The sequence below is a fragment of the Tetrao urogallus genome (assembly GCF_951394365.1).
Source record: "Tetrao urogallus genome assembly, chromosome: 12".
NCBI classification, from domain to species: domain Eukaryota; kingdom Metazoa; phylum Chordata; class Aves; order Galliformes; family Phasianidae; genus Tetrao; species Tetrao urogallus.
The window spans coordinates 17560312-17585390 of NC_136825.1; the positions used below are offsets into that span (position 1 = coordinate 17560312).

Consider the following 25079-nt stretch of genomic DNA (forward strand, 5'->3'; position numbering starts at 1 on the left):
TCCCAGAGGTTGTTCAGGGTACGAATTCTCTTCCCTTGCACAATATGAGATGGGCACAGACTCGATGCCCGGAGCCCAACCCCAGCGCAGCACAGAGCTGCTCATGTTAACCTCGGTGCCTTCCCCGCCCCGGCGGATATTGCACACTCAGCCATGCTGCTGCACTACTGCATTACGACAAGCTACCTCCTCTGTGGCCCAAACGTCCCCCAACCCCGGTGCCCTGCACCTCCTCGTGCCTACGGCTTCTCCAGGGGGTGTTGTAGTAACCAGGGTGCAGCCTGTGAGCCTGCGGCTGTCTGAGCACTGGAAACGCACGCCGCAGGGTGGGCAGGGCCTGTGCCCCCCTCCTCCTGCAGATTTGGGCAATAAACACTTGTGGAGAACTCAGCGCTGTGTCCTTTGCAAAGGTTTGGGAGGTGAGGGGCTAAAGAGCATGAAAGGGGGCAAAGCAGAGCTGGGCATGCGCTGCCCTTCTGCTGGTGTGTGCCAGGAGAAGAATCACAGAATCACAGAAAGATTTGGGTTGGAAGAGACCTCAAGGATCACGAAGCTCCAACCCCCTGCTTGCATGCAGGGCCACCAACCTCCACATTTAACCAGGCTGCCCAGGGCCCCATCCAACCTGGCCTTGAACGCCTCCAGGGATGGACGGGGCATCACAGCCTCTCTGGGCAGCTGTTCCAGCACCTCACCACTCTCATAATACAAAACTTCCCCCTGACATCCAACCTCAATCTCCCCTTCCTCAACTTCAAACCATTTCCCCTTGTCCTGCTGTTATCTGCCCTTTCAAAGAGTTGCCTCCCCTCCTGTTTGTAGGCTCCCTTTAGGTATTGAAAGGCTGCAGTGAGGTCACCCCACAGCCTTCTCTTCTCTAGGCTGAACAGGCCCAGCTCCCTCAGTCTGTCTTCTACGGGAGGTGCTCCAGCCCCCTCATCATCTTTGTGGCTCTCTTCTGGACCCCCTCCAACAAAACACTTCTTGCAGTGTGCTGGGGAGCTCCCAGGGCTCCAGAGGTGGAAACACTCCTTGTTGCGCTATGGAAACAAGCTGGGAGTGGGGAATGGCATCCTGGAAGAGCAATGTGTGCTTTACAAAGGATGGCTGGCAGGAAGAGTTCATTCATGGAGGTGCCGGTGCAGGTGCAAAGAAGGGCAGCAAGGCTAGGGGAGGGCTTGGAGAGCGTGCCCCATGAGAAGGACAACGAGGAGACCTTATTGCTCTCTTCAAATAGCTGAAAGGTGACTGCAGCAGAGCAGGGCTGGTCTCTTCTCGCTGGTGACAGGTGACAGGATGAGGGGAAATGGCCTCAAGTTGCACCAGGAGAGGTTTAGGCTGGATATCAGGAAAAACAAACTTCTTTACAGAAAGGGTTGTTAAGCACTGCAATGAGCTGCCCAGGAAGGTGGATGAGCCACCATCCCCGGATGTGCTTAAAAACCGTCTGGATGTGGCGCTCAGGGACGTGGTTTAGCGGGGGGACGTTAGAGCTGGGGTAGTACGGTCCGGTTGCGGTTAGACTCGATGGATCTTCAAGGTCCAACCGGACCGACTCTACGGTTCTATGATTCCCGCTGCACGGCGGAGGAGCTGGGAAGGAGGCTGGAAACAGCCTCGGGAGCACCGCGGATGGCCGCCCTGAGAGCTGCGGCGCCCGACGACGATGCCAACCCCGCTGAGCCTCAGCACCCAACCCCGCGGCTCCGGGACGCCCCGCGGCGCTGTGACCCCACATCACGGGCAGCTCCTCCCCGCTCCCCGAAGGCACCAATAGCCCCGATCCCCGACGTGAAGGCCGCCATCCCCGCCCCGCGGGCGGAGCCGGAAGGGGCAGCGCGGAGCGGAGCGGCCATGGCGGTGAGCGGCGGGGCAGGGAGGGGAAAGGGAAGGGAGAAAGGGGGGGAGGAGGAGAGCGGCGGGATCCGCTGACCGCCTGTCTCGGCCCCGCAGCCCAAAGGGAAGGCGGGCACCAAGGGCAAGAAGCAGATCTTCGAGGAGAACCGCGAGACGCTGCGCTTTTACCTCCGCATCATCCTCGGGGCTTCCGTGAGTGGCGGGGGGCGGGCGCGGGGCCGGGCTGGCGGGGCCGGGCTGACGGTGCCCTCGTGTCCCGCAGGCCGCGTACGCCGTGATCAACCTGCTCGTGTTCTACTCGACCGCCTCCGCGTGGACGTGGGTGAGTGCCCGCATCCCAACCCGGCTTCCCGGGCCGGCCGCTCGGCGTCTCACGGTCCCCGTTCTCGTGGCAGCTGGCGTTCGCGTTCAGCTCGGCGGTGTACGGCGCCAGCTACCGCTCCATGAGCTCCATGGCACGGCCGGCGTTCGCGGATGACGGCAGCCTCGCGGACGGCGGGATCGACCTGAACATGGAGCAGGGGATGGCAGAGTGAGTGTCCTCACCCGCACGAGCCCAGGTGAGCGGGGCCCGCAGCCCCAGCCCGGAGCGTGCCCCACTTCTCCTTGTCTGAGCCGGGCTGCCTCAATGCTAATCCGGTCGTTTCCAGGCTATAAACCTCCTTGCTTTGGCCCTTTTCGCCTTCCTGTAGTTGTGCACGGTGCCTGTTCGACCTTCCTGGCGCTGGCACCGCTGGCTTTTCCTTGCTTGAGGAGCACCCAGCAGTAATTCCTGCCTAGTGATGTTAAGAAAAAGAGAGGGAATAACACAGGCGTGCTGCTGCAGCTTCTTATCTCACAGTCAAGGTGTTGTCTGCGCAGGGGAGCTGCTTGGTTTTCACATCTTTCTGGAAGGAGCACAAATTCACAGAACCGTAGAATGGTTTGTGTTGGAAGGGACCTCAAGGATCACGAAGCTCCAGCCCCCTGCTTGCATGCAGGGCCACCAACCTCCACATTTAACCAGGCTGCCCAGGGCCCCATCCAACCTGGCCTCCAGGGATGGACGGGGCATCACAGCCTCTCTGGGCAGCTGTTCCAGCACCTCACCACTCTCATAGTACACAACTTCCCCCTGACATCCAACCTCAATCTTCCCTCCCTTCCACTTCAAACCATTTCCCCTTGTCCTGCTGTTATCTGCCCTTGTCAAGAGTTGCCTCCCCTCCTGTTCGTAGGCTCCCTTTAGGTACTGGAAGGCTGCAGTGCAGTAACCCTGCAGCCTTCTTCAGGCAATTTGAATTGATTTGTTATTGCTTGTTTCTTTGTTTTTAACAGAAGCTTCATTTCTGCAGCCAGCAGGAGAATGGAGACATCAGGCAAACTGACTTGTGCAGCTCAGAACCCGTTCTCTCTGCACGCCACGAGCTTCCATCTGCTGTGGTTTTGCTTCTCAAGAAGTACATTTTCTACGTTTAGCACAATAACTGAGATGTGTGATGTAGGAGACTCAGTCACAGGGGAAGGCAGGCTGAAGAAGAGGCAATTATTTCTAGTACGACTTGTGAGCCAGTTGTGTTACACCCTGTTCATCCTCTATGACTTCTTGTTCCTGCTTGGCAGCAGAGTGTTTTTACACTCGCCGTTTCTTTTGGCTCTCATGAACAACTCCAGAAGTATAGAATATTTTGGATACTTTTTTTTTTTTTTGTGGAAACACGATACGAGACAGTTGAGTAATGAAAATAAGGAAGTTTGATGTCACCTCGAGTATCCTAGCTGTGGGAGATAATCCTGGGATATATCAGGCAACAAATCACGCTGGCTGCTTTGATAACTGATTCATGCATGTGTGTGATGGCACTGCTGGACTTCTCCTCCTGGGCTTTTGGAAGGCTGATGTAGGGGCTTGCTAATATCTTGGAGAGCTGGGTGCAGTGTACGAGTTCCCCTGTGTGATTGGTGCTGGTGACACACTAAATTTTGGAACCCGTGTCTCATCGTGGCACTGTTAATGGCAGGTTCAGCAGTTTCTTGAGTTCTTGGTATGGTGACGGCGTCCCAGTGTAAAATTGTTTCTGGTGATGAATTGCAGAATCACAGAGTGGTTGAGGTTGTCGGAGGGACCTCTGGAGGTGACCTGGTGCCACCCAGGCTCCAGCAGGGTCACCCAGAGCTGTGCCCAACACCACGTCCAGTTGGCTTGGAAGATCTCCAAGGAGCCTCACTCCACAGCCTGCCTGGGCAGCCTGTCACTCTGCTTGGTCACTCTGATAGCTTCCAGATGTTCAGAGGGAATCTCTTGTGTTCTGGACAGATCCTGGCTCTGTCCCCTGTGCACTCTTCCTTCAGGTATTTATGGACATTGATGGGACCCCCCTAAGCCTTCTCCAGGCTGAACAGTCCCAGCTCTCCCAGCCTTTACTTACAGGAGAGATGCTCTTGTCCTTTCATCATCTTTGTGGTCCTTTACTGGACTCTCCCCAATCTCTCCATGTTTTTCCTGCACCCGGGAGCCCAGAACTGGGCCCATTATACCCAGATGTGCCTCACCAGCGCTGAGCAGAGAGGAAGGATCACCTCCCTGCACCCACTGGCAACAATCCTAATGAAATCCATGACTCCATTCACCTTTGCCCCAAGGACCCATGACTGCCTTATCTTTAATGCTGTTGTTCTTGCCGGTCAGATGGCCTGTCGCAGACACCCATTACAACATCACCTGCACCTGTCTTCTCTTTATTCTTATCCCATAAACTCTTGGTTAGCTCTTCATCTATCTCCAGGCACAGCTCTGTGTGCTCCTGCTGTGCTCCCATGAAGGGCAGCTCCCCCTCCTCTTCCCACACAGTCCTTCTGAAACAGCCTGCATCCTTCCACCGCAACACTGCAGTCATGCGAGCCATCTTACGGCCTTGCAACTGCACACACATCTCCAGCTCATCCTTTTAATTTCCTACCCTCTGTGTGTTGGTATACAGCCTCCTATCCTCTGCAGCAGGGTGTCACTCACTGCCATAGCTCACCGCTTCTTCCTGGTGCTTTTGCTTTGGTTAGGGTTAGCTGTAGCCACTTCTTTGCTTACAGGAACATTGACTCCTCTTCAGTGTTGACCGTGGTGAACTTATTTTGGGTGTAAGCCCTTAGATTGGGCAGGAGCTTTCCTCTTGGTGCCAGAAGCCACCAGCTTTCTCCTGAGGCTGCACTTACCTCCACTGTGGGGTGGGCAGTGCCTGCTTCTCTTCTGTGATGGTGGGCTGAGGCTCTTCCAGCTGTGGCCCAGGGAAGATCCTGTCCATCTCCCTTTTGTCTCTGATGGTGCACAGCCTGCTCACTTCTCCTAAATCTTCCACTTTGTGGCACAGCTCCTTCAGGGCAGGAACCGTCCTCTCAACTGTCTTCAGAGGCAGGCTCCAGGCAGCCTGGCACCTGGAGGACTGCGCCTCCTATCCAGCACTCTGTCCACCCTGGTAGGGATTGCTGCTCCAATAATGGTTCAGTGGGAATGAAAGAGTTGGCATTTTTCTAACCCCATCCCGGCACTCCTTTGTGGCTTGTGTTGGAAAACCAAACACTGCTCCTGTCTCCTCACTCTCAGGCTGGCCGAGGAGCTGGTGGCTTTGGTGGGGGCTGAAATGGGGAGGTTCACATACTGCTTTCCTTCCCTCAGGCACCTCAAGGATGTGATCCTGCTGACAGCAATGGTCCAGGTTCTGAGCTGCTTCTCACTCTACGTCTGGTACTTCTGGCTCTTGGTAAGCCTTGCGCTTGTTCGTGTTGCTCCGAGTTGTCTGTCTTTCCCCATCTTCAGAATGGAGAATATAATTTATCCATTTCACCTCAAGGTGTCCTGTTTCAGGCTGAAATTTTTTCCTGATAAAGAAAAAATTATCTCATAAAACGTTTTAAAAATAAAAAAAAAAAAAAAAGAAGTCCTGATCCTTCTGGGTCAGTCCCGTGGTAAACTGTGCAAAAAACTAGGTTGGCCTTGACCTTTCCCTCTGGTCCTGAGAGACAGCAACAGGAACCATGGAGCAGATGAAAGCTGCCTTTGTGCATAAGAGCTATTTTCTTTGCCTTTTTGTGACTGAGACAGACTGTTTCTTCTTGCTTGGATTCCTCAGTCATTCACCAGCACTGACTGAGGCTGGGAACTGCAGGACCCCATGCCACTGAGTAGAACAAACTGCAGGCTTTCATCCCCCTTAACACCAGGTGCTTTCTGTTCCTGAAGCGTTTCTCATGCACCTCCAGCTAGAGCTGCTTTTACAAAAGGATGAAAAACCCAAATCTCCTGGCAATTAAAATAATATTACACCAGAGTTGCCTGGGGTCTATTCCATGTAGGTACGGCAGAAAGGTATCTTGTTTTCATCCTTACCCACAAGTTAGTTCCTACCCAGTTCTGGCAGGGGGCAGCCTCGGCTCTGGTTCCCCTGCACACCATATGGATCGTGTTTTTTTCCTTCAGAGACGTGTGATTTTGCCTCTGAAGAAGGGACAGGCAGAACCATCCAGGAAGTCAGATCTTTCTGGGTAATTCAGAACTGATGCTGTGATTTCCATGTACGAAGTCTAAGTGCTGCGTTCCCAGAAATGTATGCAGGCTCCTGAATTCTGTGAAATCAGGCCATTTATTTTGGGTGTCTGCCACTGCCTTTGATTTCAGTGGATCTTGTGACGTCCCTGACCCAGCCTGTAGATGTTTTCCAGCTCCTTTGGTTTCCTCTGTAGGACCAGCCCACCCTAACCTGCCAAAATCACATCCAGAACGACTGACTTTGCTTCCACACGTGTTTCGCAGGCTCCGGGCCGTGCTCTCTACCTCCTGTGGGTGAACATCCTGGGGCCCTGGTTTACAGCTGAATCTTCAGCTCCCAGTCAGGAGCCGAACGAGAAGAAGCAGCGCCGCCAGGAACGCCGCCAGATGAAGCGCTTCTAGCCCTGGCTGAGGAGATAGGTTAATGCTGTCTCTCATTTCCATGCTGTTATCTCATCAGGGATGCGACTGAAGCCAATCAGAAAGCATCGCGGTATCTACGTTGCCCTCTGTCACTGCTGCCATTCCGAGATGAAGGCTGCGAGAGACTTCCCTTGGTTGGTTCTTAGTGCCAGTCGAGGCTTTGCTCCTCGTGATGACAAGTAGGGGGTTATGCTGGGATGTGTGTAAATACCTTTCTAAAGTAGTGCTGTATCGCATTCAAAGGTGAGGATTGCAATGCTGGAGGAAATATATTAAAGAGCAGAGTCTAATTGGCCATGCTGGCAGTGTGTTCATAGAGGGGTGCTCACGGAGGGCAGTGGTGAAAAACAACAGCATGTTTGTGGAAGCCTGGGCTACATGGAAGCCAAATCCCCAGGCTGAGTTGTTTCATCCCTTCCCTAGGTTGCTCTGTGCTGTGCTGCCTCTTGCAGCACCCAGTCTGCAGGGGCTTCAGCTGCCCTGTGAGTTCTGTTGGGCCTGCAGCAGCTGGAGGAGCTACAAACTGCATGTGCAGCCCACCGTGGAGCATTTGGGGTTTAGCCTCGGCTCAAATTAGTCTGTGCTACCTTTAGGGGAGCTCAGTCAGATGAAAGGTTCCAACAGAATTGAAAAGCAAATCTTTTTGTTTTGTAAAAGCTCCCCCACAGATAGCATAGCTGAGGTGCTGTGACTGTGGCAGAGATTCCATGTTAGAAACCACACACAGCTCAAGGCAACATCTGCTGTTGCCTACTTTGATTTATTCTTGCTGTTCCTGCTCATTAGGTGGTTTTGCACACTGGTGACCCCTTCCTGCCCCTGACGCACCAGCTCAGCACCATGCAGCTTTGCCCACGTGAGTGAGCTCTGTGGTTAGTGCCAGTGGCACCAGCCTGGCTTTTGCACTTGATGCTGTCCGTAAGGTTTGGTCCACACAAAGTTTCCATTACATGGGTTTTATTACACCTTTTTTCGTAACATCAAGCCAGATCCCTACCCCGAGTCCTTTGTGCCTGGCAGAGCACGTATTTGGGGTGCAGTCGTGCTTACTTGTAGGTCTGCACGGTCTGCAATGACGGGGCAGGTATCTAGAAGCAGGGAGAGCAGAGGTCATTATCTGGGGGGACTGAAGTCCTTCCTGCCCGTCAGGGAGGACATGAGGAGAGCACCACTTGGAACCTTGAGGACCCTGCCATGCTTTCCCCGTTGCAACCAGCCCAGCACAGCCTCCTGCACTGCTGCAGGACTGGTGCAGCTCCTAGGCTCTGCCCTTGCTCCCTCTAATCCCTCGTTTCCCCAAAACCACGCGGAGTAGCACAGCGTTCCCCAAAATGCACGGACCTAGGCAGGGGGGAAATCAACAACAACCACACCGACCATCTCAGCTGTGCTACCCTGCACAGCAGTACATGCACATGAGCCTCCTGGGCAGAAGCCCGAGCTGTGCCATCTTCTTCAGGCAAAAACTGGCCTGACAGCCCCAATAAATACTGAATAAATAGAGCCAGCGTCAGCTGGATGCTGGCAGGATGCACTGAGGCACGCGGGGCGGCCGTGGGGTGCACAGTGCTTCTCACTCAGGCAGCAGCTCTTCCAGCTCCTGCTCATCCAGCTGGTTGGTGGTGACAATGTGGTCGAGCTGCTTCATGTACCGCTCCAGGTCCTGCATGAAATGGGGGATGCGAGCCTTCTCCAGGACGCCAAATTTCTTCAGGCGGTTCACATCTTCGTAGGAGACCTGGTGGGAAGCAAAGGGATGGATCAGCATGTGCAAATGAAAGGGTTCTATTCCCCTGTGACCCTCTTTGCCTGCCTGGCTGGGACTTACTGGCTACACTCACACTGCCCAAATGGGACCACGGACTGCCAAAGGATGGAAATGAAGGCTTGAGGTAAGTTTTGAAAGAAAGACATGGGAGGAAAAATACATCTGTGGAGGCAAAAATGCCTGCAGGGCAAGTATTTGGCTGAGCCAGGTCTCAGCTTTGGGAAAATACATAGATAGGAGAAGCTGGTGATGCCTGCACCTGAGCTTTGGGTCAGGGCAGGATGGGTACAGCAAAAGAGGAGCCAAAGACCAAACATGAAGAGCTGTGCCCCTACATACAGGGGCTGGTGAGGAGAGATGTGGAAGGAAGTGAGATGGCCTCACAGAGCTGGAGCCAAGGCTGCGTTCGTAGTGCAGGCTGACCATAAAACCTGACCATTTCTGGGCAGAAGGAAGGCAAAGCAGAAAGGGCTCATGATAATGCTGTGTCCCTGCTGGTGCTGCATGCAGAGCTGCCTGCACATGGGCTGCCTGTATGCTGCTGCTTGATTTTGCTGTCTGGACAGAAGATGAGACAGTGTCTGATACAGTGTCTCGGTGCCCTAGGAAAAATCCTATTTGCTCTCACCAGGACAGCACATCTGGCTGCCTAAAACCAGAAAGCCCCTTGCCAGTGTGGAGCTTGAACTGTGACCCCAGGCTCTTACCTTTCCAAGAGCAGCCAGCAATGGGAAGTCGATTGTCTGCCGATGTCGCAGGATGCGGAGAATCCCATCCAGGTACACCTGGTCCTTACTGAAGCAGCCTGGAAAAGAGAGACGGCCTGGGAAACACCAGGAGATGACTCCAGGATAAACCCTATCTTCCCAAATGTGTTGGGGCTGGCAGGAAGGAAAAGACTCAGAGGATGAGCAGAGCCAGCACTGGGGTCCCCTGCCAGGGAGAAGCCTGGGCAGCAGAGAGCAGCAAGGCTCCATTCCCCAGACCTTAGGAAAAAGGGACAGGCACTGGAGTCTCACCATTTTACACATGCTGTGTGATCGCTTTTTTTTTAAATGCTAGAGTCTAAAAGCATCCTCAAAATGCTTATCTTTTTCCTCCTTTGGCTCCTTGAGGGGCTGTGCAAGGAAGGGCTAAGATCCATCAGAGTGGGAGGACGCCACGGGGCTCCCCAGGATGCCTCATCCATCCCCACCTGATGCACAGCAGCCAGAAAGGTGATGGGGCAGCTGGGTATTGAAAAATACACCACAAAGGAAAGTGTAAAACAGAGCTGGGGATGAGGGAGGATGAGAGGGCAGCGTGGAAGGATTCTCTGGCTGGTGATGGCAAAGCCACCCAGCACCAGAATGCATCCACAGAAATACAAAAATCCCCCCAAAACATGGAAGGCTTTGTACCTGGCTGTGAGGTGTCAGTCTGGCCCCGCTTGGCCCGCACGCAGTACTCCCACCGGATGCCAGCATCCTGGACGTATTGCTCCAGGTCCTGGAAGAGCGCGGAGAAGGAGAGGCGGCTGGCCCTCTCAATGGTGTAGTAGAGCAAGGCTGCACGCCAGAGGAAGGGCTGCTTGCGGAAGAGGACACTGTGCAGGCTGGCCAAACCTTCCTCTGTGGGGTTGGCAGGCTTCAGGCTGTACTGCTTGCGGCCCTCCGAGCTGTGCCAGGGCTGGCGGGTGTTGTTCACCCCACGGATGTAGTGTGTGCCTGAGGAGATAACAGCAAGCGTCGTCAGCTGGGGACAACTTGGAGAGCCTCAAGAATCTCAACCCTACTGCGTCCATCCTGCCTGCTATCCCCACATCCCCATGATGACACTGAGGATGCTCAGCATCCTCCCTGCTGTGCCCATGGTCCCCCCAGTGCCCCACTGACCTATCTCATGGCGCAGCATGCCCTCCAGCCAGAACTGCCGGGCTCCAGACAGGTTGATGGCCAGTGTTGGCCGGCTGTCCTCCACCATCATCACAGCCTGCGACAGGAGATCATCGGTGAGCTGCACCACTACCTACAGAGGAGAGAGGAGGAGGCAAGCAGCCACGTTAGCAATCTTTCACTGGCTCAGAAACAGCAGATGGTACTTTGGGCAACTCTTCAAAACCTCTAAAGGAAACGCACTACAACTATTCCAATCCAGAGAGGAAATACGTCAAAACTAGAGATACCAAGAGGCTTCCTTGAACTGATGAGGAAATGGATGACCGCCTGCTCTAGGTGGGTGCTTGAGGGTTGGACCCGATGGCTTCCAAGATACCTCAAGCATCCTGTTTTTCAGAGATTCTGTGAAATGCTTGCCCTAACACGTTTGGTAATATTCCTGCACCCTAGGAAAGCCAAACCACATCCACTGGTGTGCTTGCAGAGAGGGGACACGCATGGTGATGGTCACATGGCTGAGCAGGGTTGGGTGGGCACTGCCCCCCTGAGATGTAGCAGGATGGGCCTGGAGCCCAACACGAAGTAGCTCCTTTCAGCTAATCACAACCACAAAATCTGAGCAGGCTGTGGGGAAGCTGGCTGGCTGCCCTGCGCATCCCATCCTTCCAGCTTCCCCACCTTCTGTCCAGCTGCAGATGGCTCCCAGTGTGCTGCAGGACCAAGACAGATGGATAACCTCCCTAAAACCCAAACCTGGGAAGGTGCTGTGCACTCAGCTGAAGGCAGAGCACAGCAGATTTGCACAAGCAGCATCAGTGTGCCACCACATGTTCCTACTTCCGTAGCTCAAGTCTTCCAGAGCAACACTCTAGGAAATGAAGCACAAAGAGTAACAGTCACTTTGCTCCAGCAGAGCCTTCTCATCCATCCCTTGAGCACCGCAGTGGGAATGTTTCTCACAGGCTTCATCTGCTTTGTAGTATGTCCTACTTATAGAGCACCTGCCAAAAATCTCTCACAAGGGAACCTAGCTCCATTCTCACATCTTCATCTCCTTTTTATTATTGCTTTTAGTGCTTCAAGAAAAGTGCAACAAGAACAGATCCATCCAACACACTTGCAGCCAAGAGCTGCCAGCCACACACATATAGCCACGCTTCCCACCTGGACATTTGTCAGCTGTGATTAACAGCACAACTGGTGAACACCTTTACACAGAAAGAAATAGCTCACATCAGCATGATTGCTCTCTGACCCACCCTGGAGGTGGATCTTGTGCCTCTCCTGTGATATGAAGAACCAAACTCCATATAGCCAAGGTCACAGGAGGTGTTTGCATTGGCACACACCTCAAAAATCCCTCTGCCACGTATGTGTGAACTCTAAAAACCACCTGTTTCAGAGCTGAAACTGTCCAGGTTGAAAAGCAGAAACCTGACAACATTGTAATCCTGAGCAAGACATCGCCTTCAAGCTTCTCAGGTTTCACTGCAAAATTGCTAGCACAGCCCAAACAGAAGCACTGATTTACTGCTACATTATAGCTTTTGTCTCTTTTTCTTTTTAAAAACGAGAGGAGACTAAATCAGTTTGTTTTAAACCCAGATTTATTATTGTACAATGCTGTTCATTAAAGCCAGGAGTGCAACGTAACAGAGCAACACCGACTACTGGGCAAATTAACAGCATAAAAAGACTTACATGGCAATGGTTTAACTGGATCACATACATGAAAGACACAGAGGAAAGACTTGCTGCTGTACTTTTAATGTGCACATCCCTTCAACTTTACTTCTGTTCCAGAAAGCAATTCAAAATAGTTCAAACTCGTCCTCCCACTGCCCATCCCCACATCCAGCCAGCACTCAGAGGTCACTGCTCCAACCTCAGCCTTAGGCACAAGTCCAAACCCGGGACCCCAGTGAGCTGAGTCCTGCAGATTTTAGGAGAGGTGGCTGAAAACTGGAGACGGTTTCACATAAGCAGAAAGGAGGAGGCACATAGGAGCCAAACTCTGGTATTATTTTAACTAATTCCTATCCCTTATATCAACTCGGTGTGACACGAACACAACAACAAGCATTGCAATCCCAAATGAAAACAGCTGAGGTTGAAATCCTGGAACCTGAGAGGGGAAGGGAAGAGAGAACTTAAAGACAAAAATGCATTTCATTGTCACAGTACTCCTCCTGCTCCTCCAAAGCCACTGCTGTGTTCTTCAGCACAGAACTAATGCCTGAACTCCTATGACAGTCCTTTGCTGTCTGACCTACAGCTGTTCCAGGGAACACAGGACTTGATGTGCTGTGTCAGCTTGTGGGGCTCAACTTCAAGGACACCATCCAACACACAGTGCTTGGCTGGCTGGGACATCTTGCTGCCTTGTCACTCTTAGTTGTCCCTACAGGAAAAAAGAAAAACAAACCACGAGGAGGTTGGGATTTAGGATATGAGATACTGGGTAGCTGCAGAAAAGATAACCTCTTCCCTAGCATAAATGTTCTCACTTATACCTGCTTTCCATCAGCCTGTTTAAAAAGTAAATAATGAGAAAAATACACTGCCAATTGTCCATGCCGTGGCAAACTCCTCAAGGACGATGACTTGTATTCAGTGGTTTCCTATGTCCCCTCTAATGTCTGTTCCACTGGGAACTGCTTCTTTGGGGTTATCCCAGCTGGCAGCTTTTGGGAGGGTGTTGCTCACTTGGCATTCCCTGAACAGCTCAAGTTTCAGTATTTGAAAAGCTGACTGTGAAAACAACACTGTAGGAGCACCCACACAAGTGAGAGAGAGATTGCATAAACCCAAGAGTTAAACTGCAAAAATCGAATTCCTGAGGTCAGTGCTCCATGCAGACCAACTCTGCTGTTCTCATGACATCCAACTCTCCCCTCCTGTCTGTACCTTCATCCCCACCACCAAAGAAAACTAGCCAGCCTTACGATAGCCTGATCTGTCTGTGGCTTCTTCCTCTGCTGTAAGAGGAATGCCTTGCTGAAGAAAGCAACTCTTTCATCTGCAGCACAGGTTGCTCCTTATTTGATAGGGATGGATTTGCTGGAAGTTCAGACATTTTTCTCCCACTGCTGACCACAGGAGTGACACAGGGCCTATGGATTTTCTCCTCTTGTATTTCACCCAAAGGCAAAAAGCATCTCTCAGACCAGCTGCAGATTAAATTGCTTCTTCATACAGCCCTGGTTTCTAAACCTACATTCATTCTGATGCACTCTAACAGTGGAAAGAAGTCATTCCGAACACCAGGGTTCTGCTCAGGGGTGAAGGAAGTGAATATTCCTTGCTGTATAGGAGCTGCTGAATCATGGCCTGAACCTCTGATTGACCACCTGAGGCAAGCAATGGGTCAGCCATGGGAACACAGCTGAAGGCAATTCACCTGTGCTGCAGGAAGGGATGGAGCCTGGCTGCACCTCTCCTAGATCCCATTTAAATGCTGACTGCCACGGAGGAAGGATCCTTCCCTAGAGGTCACTCCTTGTGGAGAATATTGTGAGCCTACAGCATTGGTAAGCCTTTTCCACTTATTATCTTTCTGTTGTGACAATCTTCCTTAGCCTAAAACTCTGTAAGCCAATTGATTTTTACATCTCTGTACACCTATTGATTGTACACCCTGCTCAAGCAGGATTTTGCTGGATGGGGGTGGCAGCCCCAGGGATGCCTACCAAGGCCTTACCCCTGCTGCCATCTGGGTGTGCTGCCAGGGTCCATCTTGGTCAGGGAGGTCCCTTTTTGCACAAAGCTCCTCATCAAGAGACCCACAGAGAGAGATGCCTCAGGCTTTAATAAACTGTAAACACCTGTGACAGAGCATTCTGTGTTTAAATGTTGAGAGCTGAATCACTTTCTCTGGATTTATACTGTAGCACAAGTCAATCATCACTGGGCTTGGCAACCCTATCAGATCACTGTACAAAGGGTCTTGGGGCAGTCCTTCATGTGTAGGCACAAAGTAACCATCAGGCACAGAAGGCACTTATATTTTTTTTCCTCTCTTGTGGTAAAGAAAAGGTAAAGACAACGCTGAACCCAACTACGTGAAATGGAATCTATTTCTGTTTCTATACAAGAGCTAGACGACATCAAGTGAAGTGATTAGGAAGCAGATTCAGGACAAAGAAGCATCAGTGAACTGTACAACCTGTTGTGGGAGGTTTACAATGGCTCAAATCTGTTAGACATATGAATGGATTCTCTTGAACGCCTTCTCTTGAATAGAAGGCACTGCAGAAGCAGAAGGCCATGTGACATTGAGGGGAAAAGGGTGAAGGTCTTCTGAGCAGGTTGGGCAGGAAATGTGTTTGTTTGACAGCTCAGTGACAATGTTGTTTTGTCTCATCAGACAGAAGCTCCAAGAACTGCTCCATGCAAAGCCAACCCTCTGGGTGCAATTCTGCATACCTCCAGGGAAGACTGCAGCTTGACTGCTCGCGTTGCACTGCCCACAGCACGTTTCTGGATTCAGCAGCTGGCACTGAAACCTGATGCTTCCACTGGAAAGCACAGATCCTTGCAAGGTCAGTGCAACTCCCATCACCATTGTTTCACAGAGTGCCCAAATTTTAAGCACAAACTCCAGCACATCCCTGTGGTCCATTAAGCAGTCTGTCCAGTTTGTGGGTGTAATGACAGAGGAAAGAGCTCCCTAAGAACTGCAGGAAGAAGCAGAGCATGCTGATGGGGCCAAAGCCTCCCAGCAGCACTGACAGCAGTGTGTGCATCTGCTCTGTACTGGCAGGGTGTGGTGGGATGGGCTGGGCCAGCACTGCTGCCAGAACCTGAGGACACACTAGCCAGCATTATTTAAGAACATTTCACAATGCCTGGATTACTACACAGTACTTACCAACGGTCAGAGGTTTCTTTAGTGCAAACTGAGCAGCTGGGAAATCCATGAATAATGGAAAGCAGGCATCTGAGCTCCAGCAGCATCACCTCAGCCCTGAGCCAGAACAGAACCAGAAAAGCCTCAGAACCTGCAGCTTGGACTACAACAAAGAAACTCTTGAATATGCAAAGTTCACTGCAGTGCAAATACTTACCCATAAACATGCTCCCTGGGGTGCTGGAAACTGGCATCCTGCCTTCATCACAGCTCAGACCATCCCTCCACACCACAAGTGCCAGGGATGGGGGCACAAAAGGAGCACTCTGCACTGACATCTCCTTGGCAGCCAGTGCCACCAGCCCTGCCCATTTGCAGGCAGTTCAGATCGCTGATGCACTGAAGTGACTTTCCTTTCCTACCATGTTCCCAAATAACCATCTTCTTGGCGAGTTTTGGAAAGACTCATTTAGATGCTGCACAAGTATTTGTCCTGGGACTTCACTTGGGCCAGGCAACTCTGGTTTTTGTATTCCCTAAGGTGCTGTTTACTTGCTGATTAGCTGGAAAGAAGCAGCACAAGTTCTGATTTTGTGTTTCTGGTTGCTGCAGGGGTTGTAGCTGAAGGTCTGCAGTCACCTCGCAGCCCAGCCAGGCAGGGAAAGCAGCAGCCATGCTCGTACACCTGCAGCCCCTTGGAAACATTTTGACCACATCAGAGACAAGCTTTTGACTACATTTTCCTCAGCTGCAGACCAACAGCCCACACTGCAACCCCAGCCCACAAATAAGCAACACCATGAGGTTTCTGGGCTGCTCCCAGTGCCTAGAAGTCTGTATCATAGGTCAAAGAGGCGTGGGAGCTGCCTGGAGTTGCAGCAGTGTGGTGGCAGTGTGCTCTTCCAGGTCTGATGGAGAAACTACTGCAGGGCTGAGAACTGTGTCGGGAAAATCCATGCTGACCCCTCTGGATCACGGTGCCTCCTGCACCCTGTCAAAGCAACATTGCAGCAAAGGTGATGGGAGAACCAGAGGGTGCTTGCAGCAACGCAGCGCCTGGCAGCTCGGAAACCTGTGGGGCCCCATGAGATGGAGTTTCTTTTTGTAAGAAACCCATCATAATTAGTGAGCAACACAAATGCAGCAACAGAAAAGCAAACAGCAGTGAAGGACAGACAGGGTAGAGCAGAGAGAAGACAGCAAACAGATACACAGGCAGCAGGGAGGGGAGGAGGGGAGGTGGCTCTGTGAAGCTGCTCTGTTCCTCATCAGGACGCAGAAATGGCAGCAAGTTTTTGTCCAGTACCAGAAGCAAAGTTTGACAGTGTTTGCTATACAAAGCACAGGTGAAACATTTCCCTTTTTCCTTCCCCAGAGAAACTCAATGCAGCCTGTAGTGGCTGGTTATTCATAAACTGATGCTTGAATGGTTTTAAAAGCACTTATCAAAAGTTTCAGAAAAAACACAAGCCACGTACCTTGCATTCCAATGTGCAAACATAATAATTGAACCCTTAGAGCCCCTGAACAAAGGAAAAGTTATACAGGGCTGGACTAACAGCTAAGAAAATAAATCTTTCTGCCCAGGTAGAGCTCAATATGTTTGAGATTAACGAAGAAGAATACAACAGCTGAATTCAATCAATTAATCAAATTAAGAGAGAGAACACAATTGGTCCAGAAATACTTCTCACCACTTGGATCTGGGGCCGTGGAAGTGTTTGGCAGATACACTGTAGGCAGGAATAGGAGAAAGCTCCTTATACAAAGCCACGGGGCATCCCTCTTCCCTGTGAACATCCAGCTGCCAGGAATCACTCTTGTAACATAGATAAATCCTCAGACTCCTCACCCTGCCTTATAATCCCAGTGAGCTCTGTTGTGCAACAGGAGAGCAGCTTTCCAACCAAGCAGCTGTGACAGTGGCATCAGCAGTACAATGCAGCAGGCAGAGACCACAGATATGTTTTGTTTCCACTTTTTCACCGTGACTTTGAGATGAGAGAGAAAGGCACAGTGCTCCTGACACGCAGGAACCCAGAGGTAAACAAGAAAGGAAGGAATGCATTTATACTGCTTGTTTAAATCTTCCAGATTTTTGGCTCAGTTCCTTGCAATTCCTCTGTTACAGAGCAGCAGGAGTTCTGAGCTGTTTGGAAAGGAGGGTTATTTGGCTAAATTCAGGAAGCCAGCTGAAAATCCCTCCTGCTTCACCAGACCCAGGCTTGCACTCAAGGGGCACCTCCAGAAAGCAGCTCAGGACGTGCAGCAACAAGTGGTAAGAGATGCTACAAGCTTTCCACCCTCCATCCCACACAGCTGATTTACCACTAGCAACATCTTAACAAGGTATTTTCTAGTCTTAAAACCTCGGAGTAGAGTCTGAAAGCACCATAACCCAGAATGTGCCAAAGAAAGGCCGGAAATCTCTCCCCCAGCTCTGCCTCTGAACACACGAATGAACCCAGCTGCCACAGATTTCTGCCATACCATTGCTAGCAGAAATAGGTCATCCATCCCAATGGTAATTGATACCTCATGGACACAGCAAAATAGCCTCAGCCCTGCGTGCCTGTCTACGTAGACAAGCGGTAGCTCTTCTCCTTAAGCTCAGCTCCCTTAGCTTAGAAGGGAGATATTTCTGGAATGAGAAATGCAGGCAAATCGGTGGGGCACCAGCCTCCTAACTTCAGGACTGCAAGCCAGGAGCCGTGGCAGAGATAGAAGGAAGCCACAGTTCAGAGGAGAAAAGCAGAGTAATTTACTGCAGGCTACAGAGAAAGGCAGACCTTCTTCCCTTCGTCCTTTTCTGCTCCAAGCCCTGCTGTTCTGTACAAGCCAGCTTCAGGAACACTCAGGGCAGCTGCTGGTGCAGCCCTCTCTGTGCTCCACTCTTTGCATGTGGCTCTGTGCAAAGAGGTGCTGCTCCTGCTCTCAGCTTTCCAAAAGCTGCACAAAACACACTGGCCTTGACAGTGCATCAGGCAATGGTCAGGTCAGAAAGAAATCCTATAGCTGTACCACGTTTGCCCAACCCATATCCAGGCTCTTACACTGCGCTGGCCTCTTCTGGGAGCCACAAATGGCCTGAAGAAGCTGCTCAGAACGAGCTCAGTGTCTGTAAACACAGCAATGCAGAGGATTGCTGAATTCCTTTGTGAAATACTTCTGCAAACAAAACTGCCACCAGGTTTGTTTACAGAATCCTCAACTACAAACTCAGGTCTCAGCTACTGCTTTAACTCCTGCCCTGAGATGTGAATCTCTCGAGCTTCTTTCCCCCAGCAAGTATGTTTCTTCTTTGTGTCCGAAACACTTCTTAATTCAACTCCATTATCAGAACTGATGCTTTGCTGAACACGAGCAAAGCAGAAAAATATTCTGCACGTTTATTTCATGAACGATTAAAAAACAAACAACCAAGGACAATGATTACCTCCCCTGCGCAGCCTTCCTTCTGCATGTACTTTCGGATAACAGACCAGATCTGGCACTTGCTCAGCAGTCTCCCACCAGTGGCAACTTCGAAGCTCTCATAGGTCCCGTACTTCTCCAGGACAGCATGAATGATCCTAATGGCCTGTCACACACATAGAAATGAAGTGTCAGTCAGAATACCTTCTCCACTCTCAAGTGCCATCTTCTACAGAACCAAAACCCCCAGGTGTAACAGAGCCCAGCTGAGGAAATCCCTGAGAAAGGGTTCAAAAAACTACTTAGTGTCAAGTGCCTTTTGGGACTTTTCTGTGGGTGAGAAATGGAATGTCTTGTTGACAGCTGAGTACCAGATAGATCAATACATAACACAGTCAGCATGGCACACACTGTCTCCATTTTATTGTCCCACTAATGCTCACGAGTGTTCATTAGCAGAACTGGGCAAACCAGAAGTGAAACAGCCTCACTGTACGCAGCACGCTCCCTCTAGATGCTAAAGCCGTGATTGTTTTCATCTTTTCTGCTTTCACTTCTTCTTTCAAACTCAAGTGTTTGCAAATCTTATCAACTTGCTTATTAGTTTTCTTATTGCAACACTGGATTGGTTTCAGGAACTCACAGCCCAGAAGGCAGTTGATACAGCACAGCTCCTGGCACAGGACATTTTCTGGCCTGGCACGAAAGTAGCAAGTATGGAAACAGAACGGGTTCACAACTGGTCATTCTGGAGCTACAGAAGAGATCTTTGTTGTGCTCTGATAGCTCAGGACAACAGAGTTAGTATGAATCAGCTGCACAGAATGTTAAAAAGAGGTGAGGAAGTCGTTAAAACCACCGTGCGGCTCAAAATGTTTGTTCTTCACTGGCCACCACATCTGCTTTGGAGAATCTCTGTAGAAACAACGATTTCAACACAGTCAGGACATGAAAAAGTCAGGAGTGCAAATGTGCTCCCTCTCAGCACACGGGCATGCCCTGCAGTAAAGCTCCCACAGAGAGTATTTCCTCGGGCAGCACTGCTTCTTCTGCTGCTTCTTCCAGGCTCTCAGCACAACCATGGTACTGCAATAACAGCACGTGAATAACAGCAGCACGTGCTGTTTTATTAATGTTACCCTCTATACGAGCACTTATTAGCATTTTCTTTCCCTAAAGTGAGTATGCACCGAAGTCATTTGCTAGCAATGACCCTCTCTAGTCTGTTTATTAATACATATTCCAATTTGGATGACTACAACCACTCCTTTGCAGTTGTTCTGGAGTCTTTCAGCAGCTTTACTGCATCTGTAAACCTGCCTGCAAGATGCCTACTCACCTGCTGCTGCAGGACAAAATGCCACTGCCGAGCTGTGTGCATTTTACTGTTCCTCCTGAGCTCTGTCGTCCTCTTTGTCATCCACCTGATGTTGTTTCAGCAAGTTCAGTCCCTGAGGGGACCCCTGCTTACTGCAAGAGGGACGACATATGCTGAACACAGGTATTTCACAGTCTGGAAAAGATTGTGGTGCCAGAGTTCAGCACACCTGGGCTGACTGCACAAACAAGCCAGGCTATGCGCCACAATACATGGCTTCAGCAGGGAACTAAAAGCACACAGTTACACAGTTAACAACACACTGGCTGGCACTCATGCCCTTTGGCAGCGTACTTGCTAAAACTCTTACTCCAAGTGTCAGAACTCGCCTCTTTACTGCGTTAGTTCCACACCACCAACTTGCACTGAACCTCACGCCACACACAAACAAGAGGCCAAGTTCACACTGAGTGTGGGAGCTGATTTTGTGGATCAGACCTCAGGTCTGTGTTATCTGAGGCCCCCTCCACATGCAAACCTGTCAGGGAGCAGTGGAAGCTGCAAAGAAGCCCTCTGAGCCCAGGAGCAGATTGCCCTTTCTCCTACCACAGTAAAACCTTGCTAACTGCTGAAGCTACCAGCTGGAGCCCTGCAGGAGTTACATTCCTTCTTCCTCCCTACTGAAGCTTACTTGCTTCTAACATCTGATACCTGCTCTCCCCTTGGGGAGGTTTGCTCTCCTTTTGCCTCCTAATGACCAGGATCACCTTAGCACGTGCCCTTGCAGCAGCTCAGTCCAGCAGCAGCCACCAGACAGGCACTGAACTGAATGTGGGAGAGCCACCAAGGCCCCTCCTGCTGGCTTGCAGAAGGAAAGGATCACCTTTGTTTACCCACTGTGAAACTTTGTCCCCCATTCCCTAAGACGGCAAGCAGCAGGCAAAGAGGAACTGAGTGCAGATGGTGCACAGAGCTGACAGAAGGGGCATGTACTACAGCAGCTTTCAGACAAGTCACAGACAGCAACATTCCTAAGATAGCACATTTGCTCTACGAGAAGCTGCTGAGCTCACATCAGCTCTTCCTGCCCGGTCAGTGGCCTGGCTGGGAGCAGGAGCCTGTCACCAGCTCAGCCCCACAGGCCACGTGTCAAGGGACAACAAACACTCGAGCTGTGCTCCAAGCCCTGTGTTGATGCTGTTCTTATGCCTCCGAGGAACTGGGCTGCCAACAGTCTTCTTGATCTCTAATAGCATAAGCCATAGAGGGGCTGGAAGGAGCCTTCTGATTTTTTTCTGTTTCTATAGGAAAAGGAAACGAAACAAACCTACAAACTCCAAACACCTCTAAAAACAAAACCAAAAGCAAAGAAAAACAAAGAGCCCTCCAAAAAACATCAAAATCCCCCAAACAACAAATAAAAACAGCTCCCAATTAAAATAACAAACCAAGAATCCAAAACCAAACCAAGATAACCCACAACAACAAGAAGAAAACAACAACAAACCACCAGAAAACAAACCCCCAAATACTCCACAACACAGAACAGCTGATTCAGCAGAACTGAAGGGGGCATCAATCTCAAAACACAAAAAATAAGGAACTGGTTGGTCTGCTCTTGCACCAAGATGTTAAATCAGTACAAGGTGCTGAGAGCAGGGTGCCAGCAGAGGACCACTGCCACCACTGCTGCCGGGTTCCTGTCCATCTCCCCTTCACCTGAGCACTCACCTCCAGATGAAATACCTGTCCACAGCTCTCACTCCTGACTGCTACATGCTGCGCTTCACTGAGAGGGCAGAAGAACCTCTGTTCTCCCAAGATACATTACAGAGACAGAGAACTTGTAAAGATAGGTAGAAATATTTAACACAAATATCTCTTGCAGTGGGTGTAAGAACAAGATGAGAACACTCACACTGTTTATGAACAGTTAATTTCATTCCAAGAAATGCACAGAGACAATTTCAATTATTCCCATTTGAGAACACTGTAAGCCAGCTGTACCAGAAGAGAAGTGGAGAAGTAGCTCTGGGCAATTCAATTTACTGCATTAGTCAGAGACCCAAACACACTAAAACACAGGAAGGAGTGAAAGAAAAGCCACACTGAGGTCATTACAGGAATCCAAGCATCTCCCCTGAAACAGCATTGCTGGCACCAGTTTAACTGGGACAGAGGTGTAGCAGGAACAGGGCTGGAAATGCCCAGCTGCTTGGAAAGCTGTTTACAGAGACCAAACAATGTGGGTAACACATTGTAGTCCTCTAGAGAAGTAGGAAGCAAGAGGTGACGTGGCTCTTGTGTGCAGGCAGAGCATCGAGGAGCCCACTCTTTTTGCCTCCTGCACTGATGACCCAGCGCTCTCCGTTTGCTGCCATTCATTCGTGATTACTACCTGTGGCAGAGAACAGCCAGGAATATTTTGGTAGCTTATAAAGCAACTGAAGTGATGATGAAAAAGACACAGAATGCTGTAAGAAGAGCCTACGACCTAGCTGCCATCCACCGTGCTTGCTGATAGTTATAGGTTAAGGGTGCTGCCATGCAGGACAACCTTTACACCTTCCAGAAAACAAACCAGGCTCAGCCAGCAGGATGCAGGCTGAGGACTGCTTTGCGTGAAGCCAGCCACATGTTTCAGTTCTTGGTCTGTCAGTTCTAAAGCAACAGTGCAAAGGTTCCTGCCAGCTCCCAACCACGGCTGCAGGTCTGTAGGCAGTTTGAGGCACAGAGTACGATCCAGCCCCAGGAGTCACTCTCTTATCAGCTACAGAAGGTGTATGTTGAACATGTAATTAAAGGACAGCTTAGACAAGCAAAACAGAACAAAGCAACAAACAACCCAGAAGATGATAAGCAAGGTCACACAGCAGCAGTCAGGACAAGGAGCAGGCCAGAGGAGTGCCTCTCTGCATGGCACATGCTGCAGCTTCAGCCTGGCCGGCTTTAGTGGTGGCTGCTGATCTCAGAGCCAAGATAATGAATCATGGATCAAACTTTATCATGGACCAGTTGGATGAGAAGAGACATTAAAGCCCACTCAGTCCCAACTCCTACCACAGGGGTGACAATTGCCACACATCAGGCTTCCTAGGGCTCCATCCAGCCTGGCCCTAACACCTTCATGGACAGGGCATCCACAGCCTCTATAGGCAGCCTGTGCCAAGGCCCAAGTAAAGAAGTTCTTCCTAACATCTAATCTAAATCTCTCCCCTTTTACTTCACAGCTGTAACCCCTTGTAATATCACTACACTCCACAACAATGAGCCCTTCCCCCGCTTTCCTGTAGGCCCCTTTAGGTTGGCAAAGACCTCTAAGATGACCCAATCCAGCCATGTCCCTCACTGCCACATTAACATGCTTCCTGAACCTCTTCCTGGGCAGCCTGTTCCAAAGCCTCATTGCCTGTTGGGAGAAAAAGGTTTCCCCAGCACCCGACCTGAACCTCCCCTGGTGCAGAGTGATGCCATCACTCTATCGCTGTCACCCAGGAGCAGAGGCTGAACCCCTCCCCACACCCTCCTGTCAGGGCTGCAGCTCCACACTGACCCACCCCATTCCCTCAGCCGCTCCCATAGGACTGCGCTCAGACCCCTCACACTTTAACTCCCTTTAGCTCCGCTCCCTATTCAGGACACGCTCCAGAGTTTGTCCCATTCCTGGTCTGTCCCTCACTGAGATGCGGGCCCGTCAGTGCCGTTCAGAGGGCCGATCCCCTCCGCTCCCGCAGGCTGCACCGCTGCTGACACAAGTCGGGATTCCTTCAGGCCCAGCCGGCCGCCGACACCGCACAGCGGAGCCGCTCGGCGCCCCGAGCATCCTGCCGTCCTCCTGCGGCCACCCTCACCTGCGCCACGAAGCGATCGGAGGCGTCGCGGTATTTCTCCAGCACCGCCTCGGGCACGGGCTCGGCGTATTCGAACTGCGGATCGTAGGCGAAGCGCTCCCTGAAGAACCGCTCCCGTTCGGTCTCCACGTTGCGCGGCCGCAGCGCTACGAGCAGACACGGGCTACGCCTCCCGGCCCCGCCGCCCTCCTCACCCCGCGCCCGCGCGATGTGAGGCAGCGACGCGGCGGCCCGCATCCTCCCGCGACCGCCGCTCCGCCGCATCCCGGCGCCGGTTTCCGACAAACGCCGGCTCCCCCGCGGGCAACGGGGTGAACCGGACGCCGCCGGGCGAGGCGGTGGAGAAGGACACGAGCACAGCCGGGAGCCATCGCGGTCCGGCAGCGCGTCCAGCCCCGCGCGGCCCTGCCCGCCCGCCGCCCCCGGGTCCAGCACCATCGTCTCCAGCGCGACGGCGGCCCCTCTGCCCCACCGCCCCCTCACGCCGACGCGCGCAGCCAATCCGCGTCGCGGCCGCCTTCTCGCAGCCAATGAGAGAGGCGCGTGGCTGGAGGCCCCGCCCACCGCCCCGCCAGGCCCCGCCCACCCTGTGTGAGGCGGCGGGAAGATGGCGGATGGGGGCTCTGAGCATCTCGATGGTTTTGAGCTGCTCTGTGCGGTGGACTCAGCCCCGTATCCCAGATTTTGGCACGTCTGTGGTTGTGCCATGAGGCCCTGGTGGCGTGTGCCACCCACTCGTGAGGTGCTGTCTGGAAAGGAGAATCTCACGGGCTTCCCGAAGGAGGACGTTGAGACTAACCCCGAGCTCACGGGATCACCCCAAACTCAGATCATACATCGAAGAGCACCGTGCGAACACTTCTTCAACACTGGCAGGCTTGGGGCTGTGGCTGCATCCCTGGGGAGCCTGGTGGTGAAGAACGCATCCCCAGCATCCAACCTGCTGCAGCCTTGAGCCTCATGCCCCATCACCGCTCACCACACAGCTCTCACACACGCACAGAACGGCTGGGTTGGAAGCCACCTCAAAGCCCATCGAGCTCCAACCCAGCTGACCCCCCAGCTCAGGCTGCCCATGGCCCATCCATGGCCTTGGGTACCCCCAGAGATGGGCACCCACCTCACCGCCATCTGAGTGGAATGTTTTCCCCTGGTACCCTAAACGAAACCTCCCTTTGGATTTCCATTGCACATTGGTTATCA

The 25079-nt window shown here is 51.8% G+C and overlaps 2 protein-coding genes across 2 annotated transcripts; one reads left to right on the forward strand and one right to left on the reverse strand.

Annotated features, from left to right (window-relative positions):
• Positions 1-1527: 1527 nt before the first annotated feature.
• Positions 1528-6778, forward strand: TMEM208 (transmembrane protein 208; the record flags this gene model as incomplete). Its single annotated transcript, XM_079541334.1, has 6 exons — positions 1528-1860; positions 1954-2049; positions 2120-2179; positions 2253-2389; positions 5507-5591; positions 6641-6778. The coding sequence occupies 6 exons, from the start codon at positions 1528-1530 to the stop codon at positions 6776-6778; spliced, it is 849 nt and encodes a 282-aa protein (XP_079397460.1).
• Positions 6779-8372: 1594 nt separating this feature from the next.
• MATCAP1 (microtubule associated tyrosine carboxypeptidase 1) lies at positions 8373-24314 on the reverse strand (the record flags this gene model as incomplete). Its single annotated transcript, XM_079541523.1, has 6 exons — positions 8373-8537; positions 9275-9372; positions 9968-10273; positions 10442-10574; positions 18730-18873; positions 23877-24314. 6 exons carry the CDS (start codon positions 24312-24314, stop codon positions 8373-8375), a joined length of 1284 nt encoding a protein of 427 aa, XP_079397649.1.
• Between the last annotated feature and the right edge of the window lie 765 nt (positions 24315-25079).